This window comes from Podarcis muralis, chromosome Z, assembly GCF_964188315.1.
Source record: "Podarcis muralis chromosome Z, rPodMur119.hap1.1, whole genome shotgun sequence".
NCBI classification, from domain to species: domain Eukaryota; kingdom Metazoa; phylum Chordata; class Lepidosauria; order Squamata; family Lacertidae; genus Podarcis; species Podarcis muralis.
The window spans coordinates 4,753,495-4,768,189 of record NC_135673.1 but is presented as its reverse complement, the minus strand read 5'-3'; the positions used below and the strand labels follow the sequence as shown (position 1 = coordinate 4,768,189).

Below are 14,695 nucleotides of genomic sequence, written 5' to 3'. Positions count from 1 at the left end.
TGACAAAATGAATAGGGGAACCAGGAGTGGAGGACCATGAGGTCTGTTCAAAACTGCCACTGAAAACACATTTCTGTGCTTAAAGTTGCTTAATTCTAACATCGGTATACATTTTTTGCATCAGGTTTAATTTGATGGATCTTGAGATTCTAGCACAAATGAAAGAAGATAGATTCTGCAAGCATAAAGTTTGCTCACACCTGAGTTCTAGTTCAAACTTCAGGAGTGATGGATGAGCAAGGATAGAGGGATGCTTGAGGTTTGCAGCCATTGGAGACCATCATTCATTAGTACTTTAGAGCCCAATGCTGCCATTCTAACCCCACTTACCCGGGAATAAGGCCCACTCAATTCAGTAGGCCTTCTCTTCTGAGCAGTGTTAATGATAATGATAATGATAATAGATATGGGATGCACCAATAAGAACATTAAGTGCAAGTCAGGAGCATCAATTCAAGTACAACCACCTGTAAACAATGCAGAAGCAGCAACAGGCAGGAAGGCCATCATTCAGTGGCAAAGCATGTGCTTTGCATGCAGAAACTCCCATGTTCAATCCCTGGCATCTACAAGTAGAATAGGAGGAGTCCCAGGTCTGAAACCCTGGAGAGCCATTGCCAGTCAGTGTAGACAATACTGAGCTAGATAGACCAATGGTCTGAATTGACACAAGACACCATCCTAACACCACCAGCCTTCAACTACTTGATGTGTTGTCAACTAGGTTATGGTTCAATCAAAGATGAGTTGTCCCAGCTGCACACTACTATCAGATTCTTTTTCGCAGGGGAAGAGTCCAAGAAGACCTTGCAGGTGCAAGGTGAGCTTGTATACATATGCAGCAGACTTCCTCCATTTCTAACCACCGAGCATCCCAAACCTACCGAACATAATTATCTGGCAGGGGGAAAGTGGGTAACTTTCACCTCTAGTGTATATCTGGGGAAAGCCATGCACAGTATTAGTATAATAGCACACAATGCCATTTCCAACTTAACCCACCCCATAAGTAGGGTGGCTACACAGCCTACTTTAGAGGATGGTCCTCTATTTGAAGGCATCCTCTGAAGGACTCACCAGCCTAAGCCCAACATAAAGGTAAATCATCCGAAGAAGAAGCAGCAAGGGCCACAAAGTTCCCCAGCAACCGTGGCATCTGGGCAGCAGACTGAGGTGGCACTGGGGTCACCTGGACACAGCCTCTCCCACTGGGGTAAAACATATTGCATATCTATTTAAATGGCAATTATTTCTAAATTTACTGATGAATACAGGGTTGTATCCAACTAAGTAGAGCCACTGAAATTAATGAACCTAAGTTAGACATGTATGTTAATTTCAACAAGTCTACCCTGAGTAGATCTAACACTGGATACAACCCATACTTGTTAGAAGTTACAAATTTTGTTCAAATTTTTGTCCTCTTCCATCTTCTTTTCCCCCTAATACGCAAGCCACTACTCCAACCATTACCATGTATCAAGGCACTGGACATTACTGGACATCTTTATCCCTATTCATGTGAGAGAAAAGCATGGTTCTGCTTTAACTGCTGCCCCGGGCATCATATGTTTCTCTCTCACAGTGACGTGTTGGCTGCAGTTGTGTGTGAAGAAAACTTAATATCTGAGCTTTGGCTCACAAGTAGGAGCTCCATGGAACTGGAACACCTAGTTGTGTGTCCTGATTATGCTATCCCCCCGACTCAAGAACAGCAGCCTACATGCTCGGTTTTGTTCTTCTGCAACATATGGATGTGGGTAAAGCAGATGCACTCGGGGAGGGCTGAAAGGGTGGCCCTGCTCCTCTCCCTGTACACTCATTCCCCTACACAGGAGTAGCAGGTGTTCTGTGGCACACAGAAGCACAACCAGGTAGGAATTCCTTGTTAAACCAGGGGTCGCTAAAATGGTGCCTGTGAAAGCCATGGTACCCTTGGTGATGAGGTTGTTTAGGTGGCCATGTTTTTTCCTCTTGAAAAGTACATAGAGCTGAAGGAGGAAGTTGGAAGAGTGGCGCTCTTTCCCACTTCCCCTTTCAGCTTTATGTACTTCTCAAGACGCAGATCAGAGGACAGAGGGTGCCCACCCCAGCTTTTATGTTTTCTACCTTGCCCTGAGTGCTTCAAGCAGAAAAGCAAACAATGGTTTGCTCGATAAAAGACTTCTCTTTACCCACCCACCCGCTACCAAAGTGGGTGGGAAAGGACTCTCAAAATTGAAATTTACCTTCAGGACCTCCTTGTGTGAATCCTAGGAAACAGGTGAAATAGAAAACGGTCCAGAGAAAAGGGAATCCCCTAAAAAGAAGAAAACACAAAAGTTACTTCAGTTTCAAAATATCTTCAGATAGAAACTTGCAGCAACAGGTCACCAGCTAAAGAAAAGGAGAATAAGGTTAGCAAGCTGAGCCTGTAACAAAAAAAGGCAATAAATTAGCCAGGGTTCTACTGGCACACAGTGATCCACAACCTTCCCCTAGGAGCACATGGGCTGGTTTACATTGGTTGTAGGCAGCCAGCAGCATTTGAGCCTGAAACATGAAGGAGAGTCACAACATCACAGGAAAAGTGTGAGAGGGAGGGGAGAGAGAACCTGCTTCCAGGAAAACACTGGCAACACCCCCCCCCTCCTCTCCCCATTTCCATGGAAAAAGCAAACCCAGCTTTCAATTATCAGGCCTATCTGTTCCAATTCTACAGACAGAGACTCTCACCTAAGAGATCTACAGCAAACCTTCTTAGAACTAAAATACCCAGCAGATGAAGTTAGACAACAGATCAACAGAGCCAGACTGATACCCAGAGAGAACTTGCTGCAAGACAGACCCAAAAAAGAAAATAACAGAACACCTCTAGTCATCACATACAGTTCCCAAGTTAAAACAGTACAACGCATCATCAGAGATCTACAACCTCTCCTGGACAATGACAGTTCTCTTTCTCAAGCTCTGGGAGGAAGACCTTTCATTGCTTACAGACAGCCACCCAATCTTAAACAACTCCTAACCCACAATAATACTACAACCAGACTTAACACGGACACTGGTACCAGAGCCTGCAATAAACCCAGATGCCAACTTTGCTGCCACATCCACCCGGACAACACCATTACTGGCCCCAACAACATCACACATACCATCTCGGGACTATTTAATTGCTCATCGTCTAACATTGTGTATGCCATCAAATGCCAACAGTGTCCTTCAGCTCTCTATATTGGACAAACAGGCCAAACCTTACGCCAAAGAATAAACGGACATAAATCTGACATCAAGAATCACAAGACAGAGAAACCAGTAGGAGAACACTTCAATCTCCCAGGACATTCTATACAAGATCTCAAAGTAGCTGTTTTACTACAAAGGAATTTCAGAAAGACTGGAAAGAGAAGCTGCTGAATTGGAACTCATTACCAAACTTAAAACCACGGAGAGACCTGGCCTGAACAAAGACATTGGATTCTTATCTCATTATACATAACAAAGCCATTTTTCACCTTCTCACCCCTTGCTTTTTCCTGTAAGACCTATTGCAGTTGTTAAGAGTCGTCAACAGGCTCATCACAGCTATCTGCCAATCACCCATTCCCACCACCCCTCTGAGTAATACCCCTCCCCACCTTCTCACTATATAGAAGGATCTGGTAACTTCTGTTTCAGTGTATCTGAAGAAGTGTGCATGCACACGAAAGCTCATACCAAGAACTAACTTAGTTGGTCTTTAAGGTGCTACTGGAAGGAATTTTTTTGTTTTGACTATGGCAGACCAACACGGCTACCTATCTGTAACTTTTATCAGGCCTGTAACTGACAGGGGCAAACTTTCAAAATGGGGTTTTCCTTCTTTCTATTTTTCCTTTTATTAGGTTTGCTGAGTGCACATCCCTCCAGGTGTAGACCACTGGCCATGCTGAAGGGGCTACCAGTGACATCAGGCAGGCCACAGGTTCCTTGTCTTATAAGAAATGCTTGCTACTGGGGGGGGCTGGATGCAGCCAGCAGGCTAAGTTCTTATCTTTTACACACACACACACCCCTTGCCAAGTCTGACACATGGGTGACTTGCTGGCTGTTAGTGCTTACAAACCTTTTGGCCCACTGTTTTGGCTTGTATATGACACCAGATGCAGGACAGGTAAAGGTAAAGGTAAAGGTACCCCTGCCCGTACAGGCCAGTCTTGCCAGACTCTAGGGTTGTGCGCTCATCTCACTCAAGAGGCCGGGGGCCAGCGCTGTCCGGAGACACTTCCGGGTCACGTGGCCAGCATGACAAGCTGCATCTGGCGAGCCAGCGCAGCACACGGAACGCCGTTTACCTTCCCGCTAGAAAGCGGTCCCTATTTATCTACTTTCACCCGGGAATGCTTTCGAACTGCTAGGTTGGCAGGCGCTGGGACCGAGCAGCGGGAGCGCACCCCGCCGCGGGGATTCAAATCGCCGACCATGCGATCTGCAAGTCCTAGGCACTGAGGTTTTACCCACAGCGCCACCCGCGTCCCTCGATGCAGGACAGGTTGAGCCCAAATAAGTCCACGGGTCAGAGGTTCCCCATCACTGGTTTATCCTCCCCGCCCCTTCCCAACACACACACCTCCATGCTCCCACCCATGCTTACAAACATGTTTCTGGAGTTCATAGATGACCAGCTGGCCGTGCACTTAAGAGCTGATATGTTACAGGTCTGAGTGACCAATGCATTACTGAGGGGAGACGGAGGTCTGTCGGGATGTGTCCCATTTGCCATCAGGGACCGCTGCAATTGCCTACCCAGGTGTTGGGTTCTGAAGGCCTTCCAACAAAGCCTCAGCAGCCACCAGTCAACATGTGCCTTGGCAAGAGAGAGGGCGAAGGAGGTGGCAATGCCTCCTCCTTAAAGATGTTTTCTAAATGTGCTCTTAAGTTTCCTCCTGTTTTTTGCTTGGCAGCGGGGAAGGGAGCTACTGTTTTATTTGCTATTGCAGGCTTGCTACTTTTTAGTTATATCAATATCTATTATAATGCTTGAAAACCACTTAGAGACTGTCTTGCTGTTAAGAAGCAAAAATATAAATATCAGGTGGTGATGCTCTAGCTCTGGATAAGCTGAAACCTTATTTTTATTGTTAGGCAAAGGGCATGCAGAAGATCTCAAGCTCAATTCCTGGCATCTCCAGGTATGGCTGGGAATGACTTCAGCCTGAAACTCTGGAAGGCCAGCCCTGGGTTTGATGAGCCAATGGGTCTGGCTCTGTATAAGGCAGCTTTACATGTATGAGTTTCCCCATAATGCCAACCATCCACCTCCACTCTCTCTCTCTCGTGCGCACGCTTGGTCTCCCTTCTCCCTCCCATTGATAAGTCTTAGGCTTCGCTTTTCCAGCTCAGTCCCTTTCCACTTCTCTCTTCCCCCCTGAAAGCTGCAATCATCCACCTCTCTGATTCAGAGCCAGCTCTAAAGCCAGGCAGGTGTTTCCCCTGCAAAATGCAAACGCCTAACTCCTGGGGGAGAAAACCCAACAGAGATGGCAGGCAGGTATACCTGGGCAAAAAGGAGGAGCCGTTCCGAGGCTTTCAGACATGCTGAAGCAAAGTCTGGGCAAAACAGAAATGTTTCTCTCTCCCTCTCTCTCTTCCCCACCACCGCTACTTTTCTGCAGAGTCAGTCACAGGCAGACTCACACAATCTGCCAAATATGCATCTAAAAATTAGCTTGTGCTAAGGACATAACCAGAGCATGCGGATATCGGAAGCTGTGTTATACCAGGCCAGGCTGTCATCTAATCTGACTAGCAGCAGCTCTCCAAGGTCTCAGGCAGAAGTTGCTTCCTGTCAGTTAGTGCTACCTGATCTCTTTTAACTAGCAGCACTCTGTCTCAATAAGAGGTACTTCACTTGCACACTCCCTTAGAAGAGAAGGCCCACAGCTCAGGAGCAGAGAGCACCTGCTTTGCATGCAGAAGATCCCAGGTTCAGTCCCGAACCTGAAGAGTCGCTGTTGGTCAGGGTAGTTGACATTGACCTCAGTAGACCAATGGTTTGCTTAGTAGAAGGCAGCTTCCTTAGCTCCTAATTAATTCAAAACAGGGGGCTGGAATGCTTTATGCTTAGGGGTAGTGCAATTGTTCAGTATTATCTGAGTGGCAGAGCACCTACATTGCATGTAGAAGGTGCCAGGTTCTGAGTGGCAGAGCACCTCCAGCTATGACTGGGGGGGGGGGGGAATCCCTGCCTGAGAAGACTCTGGGCAGCTGCTGAGGTCTGTAGACAGTGCTGAGCTAAATGCACTCGTTGTCTGACTTGGTGTAAGACAGTGTTCTGTGTTCCAGTTTCTGCTGAGCATACGATTGAGCCATCCTGCAATAGTTTGCTGCAGCTCTTTTCAACCTGGTCCCGTCAAGATGTTGGACTGCAACTCCCGTGAAACCTGTCCAGAATGGCCAGTGCTCAGGTGTGATGGGAACTGGAGTCCAAAAGACCTTAAGAGTGCTGGTGAAGCCTGGACCACTGTGGCCAATAGCTCCTCAATGAGGAGGGTCTCATAACTGGAGGCTGAACTTTGGACCTTCCACCTGCAAAGCAAATACTCCAGCACTGAGTTTTGCTCCACCGCATCCAGCATTGCCCCCTGACTCTGATTGGCAGCAGCTCTCCAGCATCTCAGGCCAAGTTTTTCCCCGCCAGAGGTTGAACATGGGACAGTGGGACCTTCTGATTGCAAAGCATGCACTTTGCCGCTAAGCTATAGATACTCCTAATGACCAACAGGAAGTTATACTAAGTTTGACCATTGGTTCAACCAACTCAATACTGTTTACACTGACTGGCAGCAGCTTTGCAGCAGACACTGTCAGTCCCACCTGAAGATGTTGGGAGACTGAACCTGGGACCTTCTGCATGCAAAGCATGTGTCTCCAGGAAGCATGACACATTTTGGGGAAGGGAGGTTATAGATTCTGAAAGCAAGAGCTCTTCTTGCACACCTAATCCTTCCCCTCCACAGCACTTCTGTGAACATGAACACAACCTTCTGATGCAGAAAACTATTATTAGTTACTTTTTTTTTGCCAATGATGAGCAACTCAAAAGAAGAGGGCACAATCCCTGTACCACATTCTCACATAGACAAAAGTCATCTTAATAATTCGGGAATCCTTCCTTCCTTCATCTCATCTCAGGGAGCTAAGAAAGGCCTTTTAAATAAGTTCACTGCCCACCCGCCCATTCCAGGTTCTTACATCTCCCTCTTTCCTCCTCCACCAGAGTAGACAATATAACACACACACACATACATACACCTTCCATCAACCTTTTCCAGACCTTTGCATTTCAGTCTTCTGACACTCCTGCCCGGGAGCAGTTGTGTTTTTTTTAAAAAAATCACTCATTTTTGCCCTTAGCCAAAGCAGATTTTCCCCAAAGTACACCAAAACTACATACCCTTACATGTCAACACACACCCCTCCCATGGCCAGATATCACACCTCTCTGCCTGTTCCTTGGTCAGAGATACAGTTAGGTCATTTGAGGCTCTCAGATGTTTGATGGTCTGACCTGCCTCTGTCCCATTAAGATGGAAATGTGCTTTGCTTCAAATGGCATTATAGGGGGAACCCACCATTGGAGGGCAATGCGTATTGGTTTGTTTACTTCAGGGTTGTTCATTCTGCCAGGCAGGAGACCAGACCTGTGCCTGTTCTGATGGTGCCACTCTCCTTGATCAGATAGAGAGAGAGATCTCCTCATCCTCAGATCTTACATCTCTGATCAGAACTACAGTTAGGAAACTTTATACTCTAGACCTGATGAACTTACAGCTCTTCAAGCCTGCTTTATTTTTTCCTTCACTTGCTTCAGATTGTCTTATGGGAAGAGTGGGTCTTTGGGGTCTTCAGGGGCAAAGAACAAGCTGCAAGTTACCTTAGCATAAGCAAGGCTGGCTTATCACATCTAATGCACACCACCATCTAAAGACGGTTGGGTGGGCCATTCAGTCTACAGTCTCTACTTTTTAAAGTGGGGTTTCCTTTTAGTCCCAGCCTGTACCTGAAATGAATTTGAAATTTGTATGCTTTATATATACATATAGTATATATGTGTGCATGGAAGTGTATGTATGTATATAATTATGTACATGTGTGTTGTGTGTGTGATATTATAATAGTGCGTGTGTGTTTTAATCATTTGGTGATGTTTCATGGGAAGCAATTCATAATTGAAATGAAGTGACACAGGAACATAAGAAGCTGCCTCATACTGAGTCAGACCATTGGTCCATATAGCCCAGTGTTGCCAACACTGACTGGCAGCAGCTGCCCTGGGTTCTGGGCAGGGGACATTCCCAGCCATACCTGGAGAGGCCATACCTGGAACCCTCGGCAATGCAGAGCAGGTGCTCTTCCCATAAATCCCTCCCCATGAACATGAATAGATTCCAGTCCTCATGGTTCTGAATAAAGGGCTGAATTAAAGAGGAACAATATAGGGTGCTGCCTAACACCAAATCAGACCATTGGTCTGTTAAGGTCAGCCTTACCTAGACTGGATGAAAAGGCAGGGAGGGGTTTTTCCCAGCTTGACCCAGAAAAGCTGGGATGATGCTCTATCACTGTGCTACACCTCTTCCCCTATGAAGTCATGAGACTCAACAGTGTGTTGCAGCAGTAAAAAAAAAGGTGAATGTTATTTTAGGCTGCATCAACTGAAGTATTTTAGTGTCCAGATCAAGGGAAGTAATAATCATGCTCTCTTCTACCTTGGTCAGACCACACCTGGAGTACTGTGTCCATTTCTGGGCACCACAGTTTAAGGAGGATGTTGGCAAGCTGGAACGTGTGCAGAGGAGGGCAACCAAGATGATCAAGGGTCTGGAAACCAAGCCTTATGAGGAACAGTTGATGGAATTGGGTATGTTTAGGCTGGTAAAGAGGAGATATGATACCATCCTTAAATACTTGAAGGCCCATCACATGGGAGATAGAGCAAGCTTGTTTTCTCCAGCTCAGGATGGCAGGTCCCAAACCAATTGCTTCAACTTTCAAGAAAGGAGACTAAACACCAGGAAGAACTTTTTGATGGGAGGAGCAGTTCAACAGTGGAATGGATTCCTTCAGAAAGTGGTGGACTCTCCTTCCTTGGAGGTTTCTAAGCAGAGGTTGGATGGCCATCTGTTAGGGATGCTTCAGCTGAGATTCCTGCATAGCAGGGGGTTGGACTAGATGACCCAGGGGGGTCCCTTCCAACTCTGCAATTCTAAGATTCTACGAAATCAAATAAATAAAATTATCTAACTGCACCACTGGGCAAGGTACAATCCTCCATTTACTTTTTTTTTTTTAAGGTGGTTTAAGAACCAGCCTCGCTGCGTTTGGGGAGCAAATTCTGCTGCAGGGGGGCGGGAGGGGGGCGACACACACACAGCAGAAGCACTCGTGCCCCTACCAGTCTCAACCTCCAGCCTTTCTACTCACCCCCTGCTCGCTGCTGCTGCTGCTGCGGCCGCCGCTGCTTTGAGTTTGGAGAGCGGTGCTAATTCCAGCTTCATCACGTTTTAGTGCATTGTTTCGCTGCGATCCCTTAGAAAGCTGCCTTGGGGGCGCATCCTTTTCCCCTCGAACCCCGCGCCTGCCTGCCCTCCTCCCACCCTCCCTCCCTCCCTCCCTCGGACGGGGCTCTTCAGCTCCGCAGCCCCAGAGATCTCCCTTCGCCTCGCTCCCGTTGCGCTCGCGCTCTTCGCTGCAGTCCCTTGGTCGCTGGCGGAGGAGCAGGACTTTTAAATCCCATTTAAGTCTCCGATCGCGGGTGCCTTGGGAAAAAAGGAGGGGAGGAAGGAGAGGCGAAACGGCACATTGGGAAGCGAAGCGCCCGCATGATCGCCGGACGCGGGTGTCGCCGCCGCCGCTGCAGCCTTAGAATGGGATTCCGACACGCTTCTCCTTTCTCTCCCTCGCACCCACCCTCTTAAAAAGAAAGAAATCTCAGTTGTGGGGGGGATACGATCCCCCCTCTTTCTTTCCTTCCCCACCTCTAGGCACAGGGGCTCTGCTCAGCTATTGCCTGGTGGCGGTAGAGCAGGCGCGCACGAGTGGAGACGCTTTCTGCTTTTGCAGATGCAGATACCGGTGTTCTTCCGCCACAAGGAACTCGCCTCTGGACTTTGGAAAGAGGAAAAAGGAAGATTTGGAGCAGTGAGGGGGGAAAAGGTTTGGGGTGGGTTTTTGGAGTTAAAAAACAAACCAAACCAAAAGCTGCTCTGTGCAGCTGCTGCTCTTTTCTGCCCTCTAGTGTAGACACGGGGGGAGAGCGCTTGGGAAAGTTGCAAGTCGAAGGAAGGCTTTAAATTATATATATGTATATATAGGTACATAACATATAGAATCGTTCCATGGTTGTAGATATAAATTCTGCCTAATTTTTTTTTGCAAAAATACGTATTGCAAATACGTATGTTGCAAAAAAGGAGGGATGGTACCTCTGGAGCACTTTTCAATCTTGACAGGTTTTGGGAAAACTGGGCAACTGAGCCTGCAGCCTGCTACATTTTCTTGAGCACCATATTAACACACTTTGCTGCTACAGACAAACACAGCTACCCCCTCTAAAAGTTAATCATTTAACCCAAGTAAACATGTACAGTATAGGATCGCATTGCACAGTAAGTCTCATTGAACCCAGTGGGACTTAAATCCGAGTAGAGTTGTCTAGGGTTTCACTTGTTTTGTTTTGGTTTGGTTTGGTTTTGAAAAATTGATTTCCCACTCCAGTCAGTTGCACCTCTGACACAAAATGACTTTCCTCCAGATTGTATGTGAGGAGTTGCACAAGAGTTACGGAAGAGGGTTGGACTTTTCATACACACACACACACACACACACACACACACTCCCTTTAAGTAAATGCTTTGCAGAAATAGGCTGCAGATGCCCCCAAAATGCATTGTGCAGAAAAAGGCATCTGACGAAATATCCGGTAATCCTTGCAAGCTTAAGCTGCCACCACTGCAGTGCTGGGCATTTTTTTCCAATAGGGCTTTCGGTAGGTGTGCTAGGCAGGATTGCAGCAACAGCCCTTGAAAGAGCCACAAGGCTTCTTTTCTTTGGCTTCCACAGCTACTTCCTGAATTGGGGGAGGGGGCAGGGGGTGGTGGTGGATGGATTCATACAGTGATGGGAGTGAGAAGCTGTCTGGAGTGCTTAGTGCTCCTTTAACTTCCAAATAAGTAAGTATACTGAGAAGGAGCAGGAAGAAGCAGGGCATTGCAAGGTTCTCTTCCCCAAGGAAAGGAAAAAGGAAAGGAAAGGAACATTTATGGAGGAAACATACCAGTGCTTGAAGAACAGGTGATGAAAAGTGAATGAACTCTCCTCCAGATACTGTAATTTAAAGCAAAGTGGTGGTGGGAGGCCTCCTGAGCTCCCATAAATACTTTATCAATCTGCATCTATTAGCACTTGCGAAGGAAAACAGGAAAGGGCTGCAATTCACCAACAGACCAGTCCTATCTGTCTGTCTGTCATCTACACAAATGCACACAAAAACACACACGATGGACCAATGGCCTGAATTGATATGCAGCAGCTTCATATGGAAGAAATGTTGGGTTCATCAATTTGCATTACTTTAAAGGATGAAGTCCTGAGTCAGCCCCCCATGAACTCTGTTGCTGAGGCTGAGTGGCGGGTGGTGCATCCTTAATGGGGTTCAGCATGTTTCCAGTTGCAGAGCTAGCCAGAGCTTGCCAGATGGACTGCTAAAAAGTCTCCCTCCCAGTAAAAGGCAGAGGTGGCCACACTCGTTATTTAAAAACATTTCATTGATGCTTTCAAGAAATGTACACAAGCAAAATAGTAGGAATTGCCCAAGGGAATGCTTTTTCCTCATTTTCCTTCTTCTCTTCAAGTAGCTAGAGTTTAAAACACACAAACAACCTAGAATGGTTCTAAATGAGAACTGTAATTATTCAGAAACAGTCAGAAGTCTTAAGCCTTGACCTATTTTTTCCCATTTGATCAACGTTCCTACCCGCCACCCCACTTAGGCTGCAATCCTATACCCTCTTACCTGAGAGATGTACCCTGTTCAATTCAGCACAACTCACTGCTGAGTAGAGCTGCACAGGTGTGCAAAGTTGCCCCCATAGTGATAATGGACACTTACTCTATATCCAGGTGAACAGCACTTCCAGTCATTGGTCTCAACAGGCGTTTTTAAATTGATCTCTTGTAGGCAGCTGCTTTCCTTTTTTTCACATAGCAATTTGATTCCTGAACTAAGGAACCACTGTGAATGTTCAAGCCTTGAGAGATGCCAGTCCCTGCTGTGAGTTCAAGTGCCCCTAGAGCATCTCAGGAGAGTCTCCTCTGGTTTTTGTTCCTGCAGGTGGCTGCTTCTTCCCTGTCCTAAGGATTCAAGTGATGCTTGAATAGGTCAGTCCATGGAGAAGACGGATTAGGGAGTGAGATGTTTGGCGTGGTGTGGAGACGTGCTGGAGAAGGGGTGTGGGATGTGAGGGAAGGATGCCTCTGAGAGAAGGTGTCCCTTGTCCTGTTTAAATAGCTCCAGGAACTCTGCTTTTTTGGCTGGAGGGAGCCAGGTATCCAGTTTCAGCAGGCAATTCAGCTAATGAGCAACCGGTCCTGCCTCCAGAGGGCAGGGTCCACAGATGCTCTGAAAAATCACAACACAAGTGCACAGAAGAGGCAGAAGCTCCTCTTCCCACTTCGCCTTGTCATGACACACACATACCGAAAAAGAAGAGGAGGGCAGTCAGGGATCCGGCAAAAGGCCCATCTAGCTGAGCATCCTGTTCTCACAGTGACCAGCCAGTTACCTCTGCAAAGACCCACAAACAGGACCTGAGCGCAGCAACACTCTCCCCCACTTGTGATTCCTAGAGACTGATGACTCTTAGGTAGAGTGAGAACAGAGCCATCAGAGCCAGTAGCCATCATCCTCCATGAATCAAGCTGGTGGGGAGGTTGTCAATACTTCATGTAAACGGGTGGAGAGAGAGATGGAGGATGAATAAGAATATTGGGATAAACCTGGGGTTGTCAGCCTAGTCCCTACCACCCACTAGTCGGCGTTTCAGGATTCTAGGTGGGCAGTAGGGGGTTCTACGGCAGAAGCTGAATCCTCCTTCCACCGAGCACTGGTGGGCGGTAAGGACATTTTACCATCAAGAAAGATGCATTAGTGGGCGGTAGGTATAAAAAGGTTGACTACCCCTGGGATAAACAGAGCCCTGCTGGAAGGCCTATCTGATTCAGCATCCTGTCCTCACAATGGCCAACCCAATACCCCAATGGGAAGCCTGCAAACAGGACCTGAGTGCAACAGCATTCTTCCCACCTGTGATTCTCAGCAACTGCAACTCAGAGGCATGCTGGCTGGGGATGATGGGAATTGTAGTCCAAAAGATCTGGAAGGCCACAGATGTTCTCCACACCTGCAGTAGATGAAATGGAGGCCAACAAAGGCAGGAAAATCAGTAGGGAAGCAAGAAGCATTTATTTCAATTATTACAGGTGCCTAAAGGTAAAGGTACCCCTGACTGTTAGGTCCAGTCGCGACGACTCTGGGGTTGTGCGCTCATCTTGCTCTTATAGGCCAAGGGAACCGGCATTTGTCTGCAGACAGCTTCCGGTTCATGACTAAGCATGACTAAGCCGCTTCTGGCGAACCAGAGCAGCGCACAGAAACACTGTTTACCTTCCCACCAGAGTGGTACCTATTTATCTACTTGCACTTTGATGTCCTTTCGAACTGCTAGGTTGGCAGGAGCAGGGACCGAACAACGGGAGCTCACCCCGTCGTGGGGATTTGAACTGCTGACCTTCCGATCGGCAAGCCCTGGGCTTTGTGGTTTAGACCACAGCACCACCCGCATCCCTAAGTATACTTTAAATGTGCCAATCAAAATGTTGTCAGAGTTGTTGTTGTTTTTAATTAAACCAAGAGCAGGGCACTTTATCTAGATCAGGATCACAGCAGGCAGAGAGAGGAAGTGCAACCTTCCCCATTCCTGCCATGATTTTGAAGAAAAAATGTCCTCTCCAAAGCAAATGGTGATTGAGGGGACCTCCTCTTGGCACCAGTCTATTCTATTGATAGGAACTTCCATTAATAGGGATATCTATTTCAGCCCTCTTGGGAGTGCAATCTGGATGAGTCCCAGGCATGCCCCAAAGGTAAAAGCTGCAAAGGGCCCATCCCAGGATTTTACAAGCTGTCGCTGGCATAGGTTGCCAGTTTATGTCTGGGCCCAATTCAAGGTGCTCACATTGGTCTTTAAAGCCCTATATGACTCAGACCCCAAATAGGTAAAGGTAAAGTACCCCTGCCCGTACGGGCCAGTCTTGACAGACTCTAGGGTTGTGCGCCCATCTCACTCAAGAGGCCGGGGGCCAGCGCTGTCCGGAGACACTTCCGGGTCATGTGGCCAGCGTGACAAGCTGCATCTGGCGAGCCAGAGCTGCACACGGAATGCCGTTTACCTTCCCGCTAGTAAGAGGTCCCTATTTATCTACTTGCACCCGGGGGTGCTTTCAAACTGCTAGGTTGGCAGGCGCTGGGACCGAACAACAGGAGCGCACCCTGCCGCGGGGATTCGAACCGCCGACCTTTCAATCGGCAAGCCCTAGGCGCTGAGGCTTTTACCCACAGCGCCACCCGCGTCCCCAAATACCTGAGCCCTAAGGCTCCATCCCTAACAATATT

At 47.6% G+C, this 14,695-nt stretch overlaps 1 protein-coding gene across 3 annotated transcripts in view; it reads right to left on the bottom strand.

The window, feature by feature from the left end:
• The window catches only part of COL27A1 (collagen type XXVII alpha 1 chain), a 256,136-nt gene extending 243,655 nt beyond the window's left edge, over positions 1–12,481 (bottom strand). For 2 of the 3 annotated variants that reach the window (XM_028714253.2, XM_077922727.1), the window contains exons 1-2: positions 9,448–9,618; positions 2,229–2,299 (exon numbers count right to left, since the gene is read on the bottom strand). In XM_028714253.2, the coding sequence (XP_028570086.2) occupies positions 2,229–2,299; positions 9,448–9,521 (145 nt within the window). In that variant the 5' untranslated portion in view covers positions 9,522–9,618. Of the gene's footprint in view, positions 1–2,228; positions 2,300–9,447; positions 9,619–12,133 lie in introns of those variants that run through there. The other variant, XM_077922728.1, reaches the window with a different exon arrangement.
• Between the last annotated feature and the right edge of the window lie 2,214 nt (positions 12,482–14,695).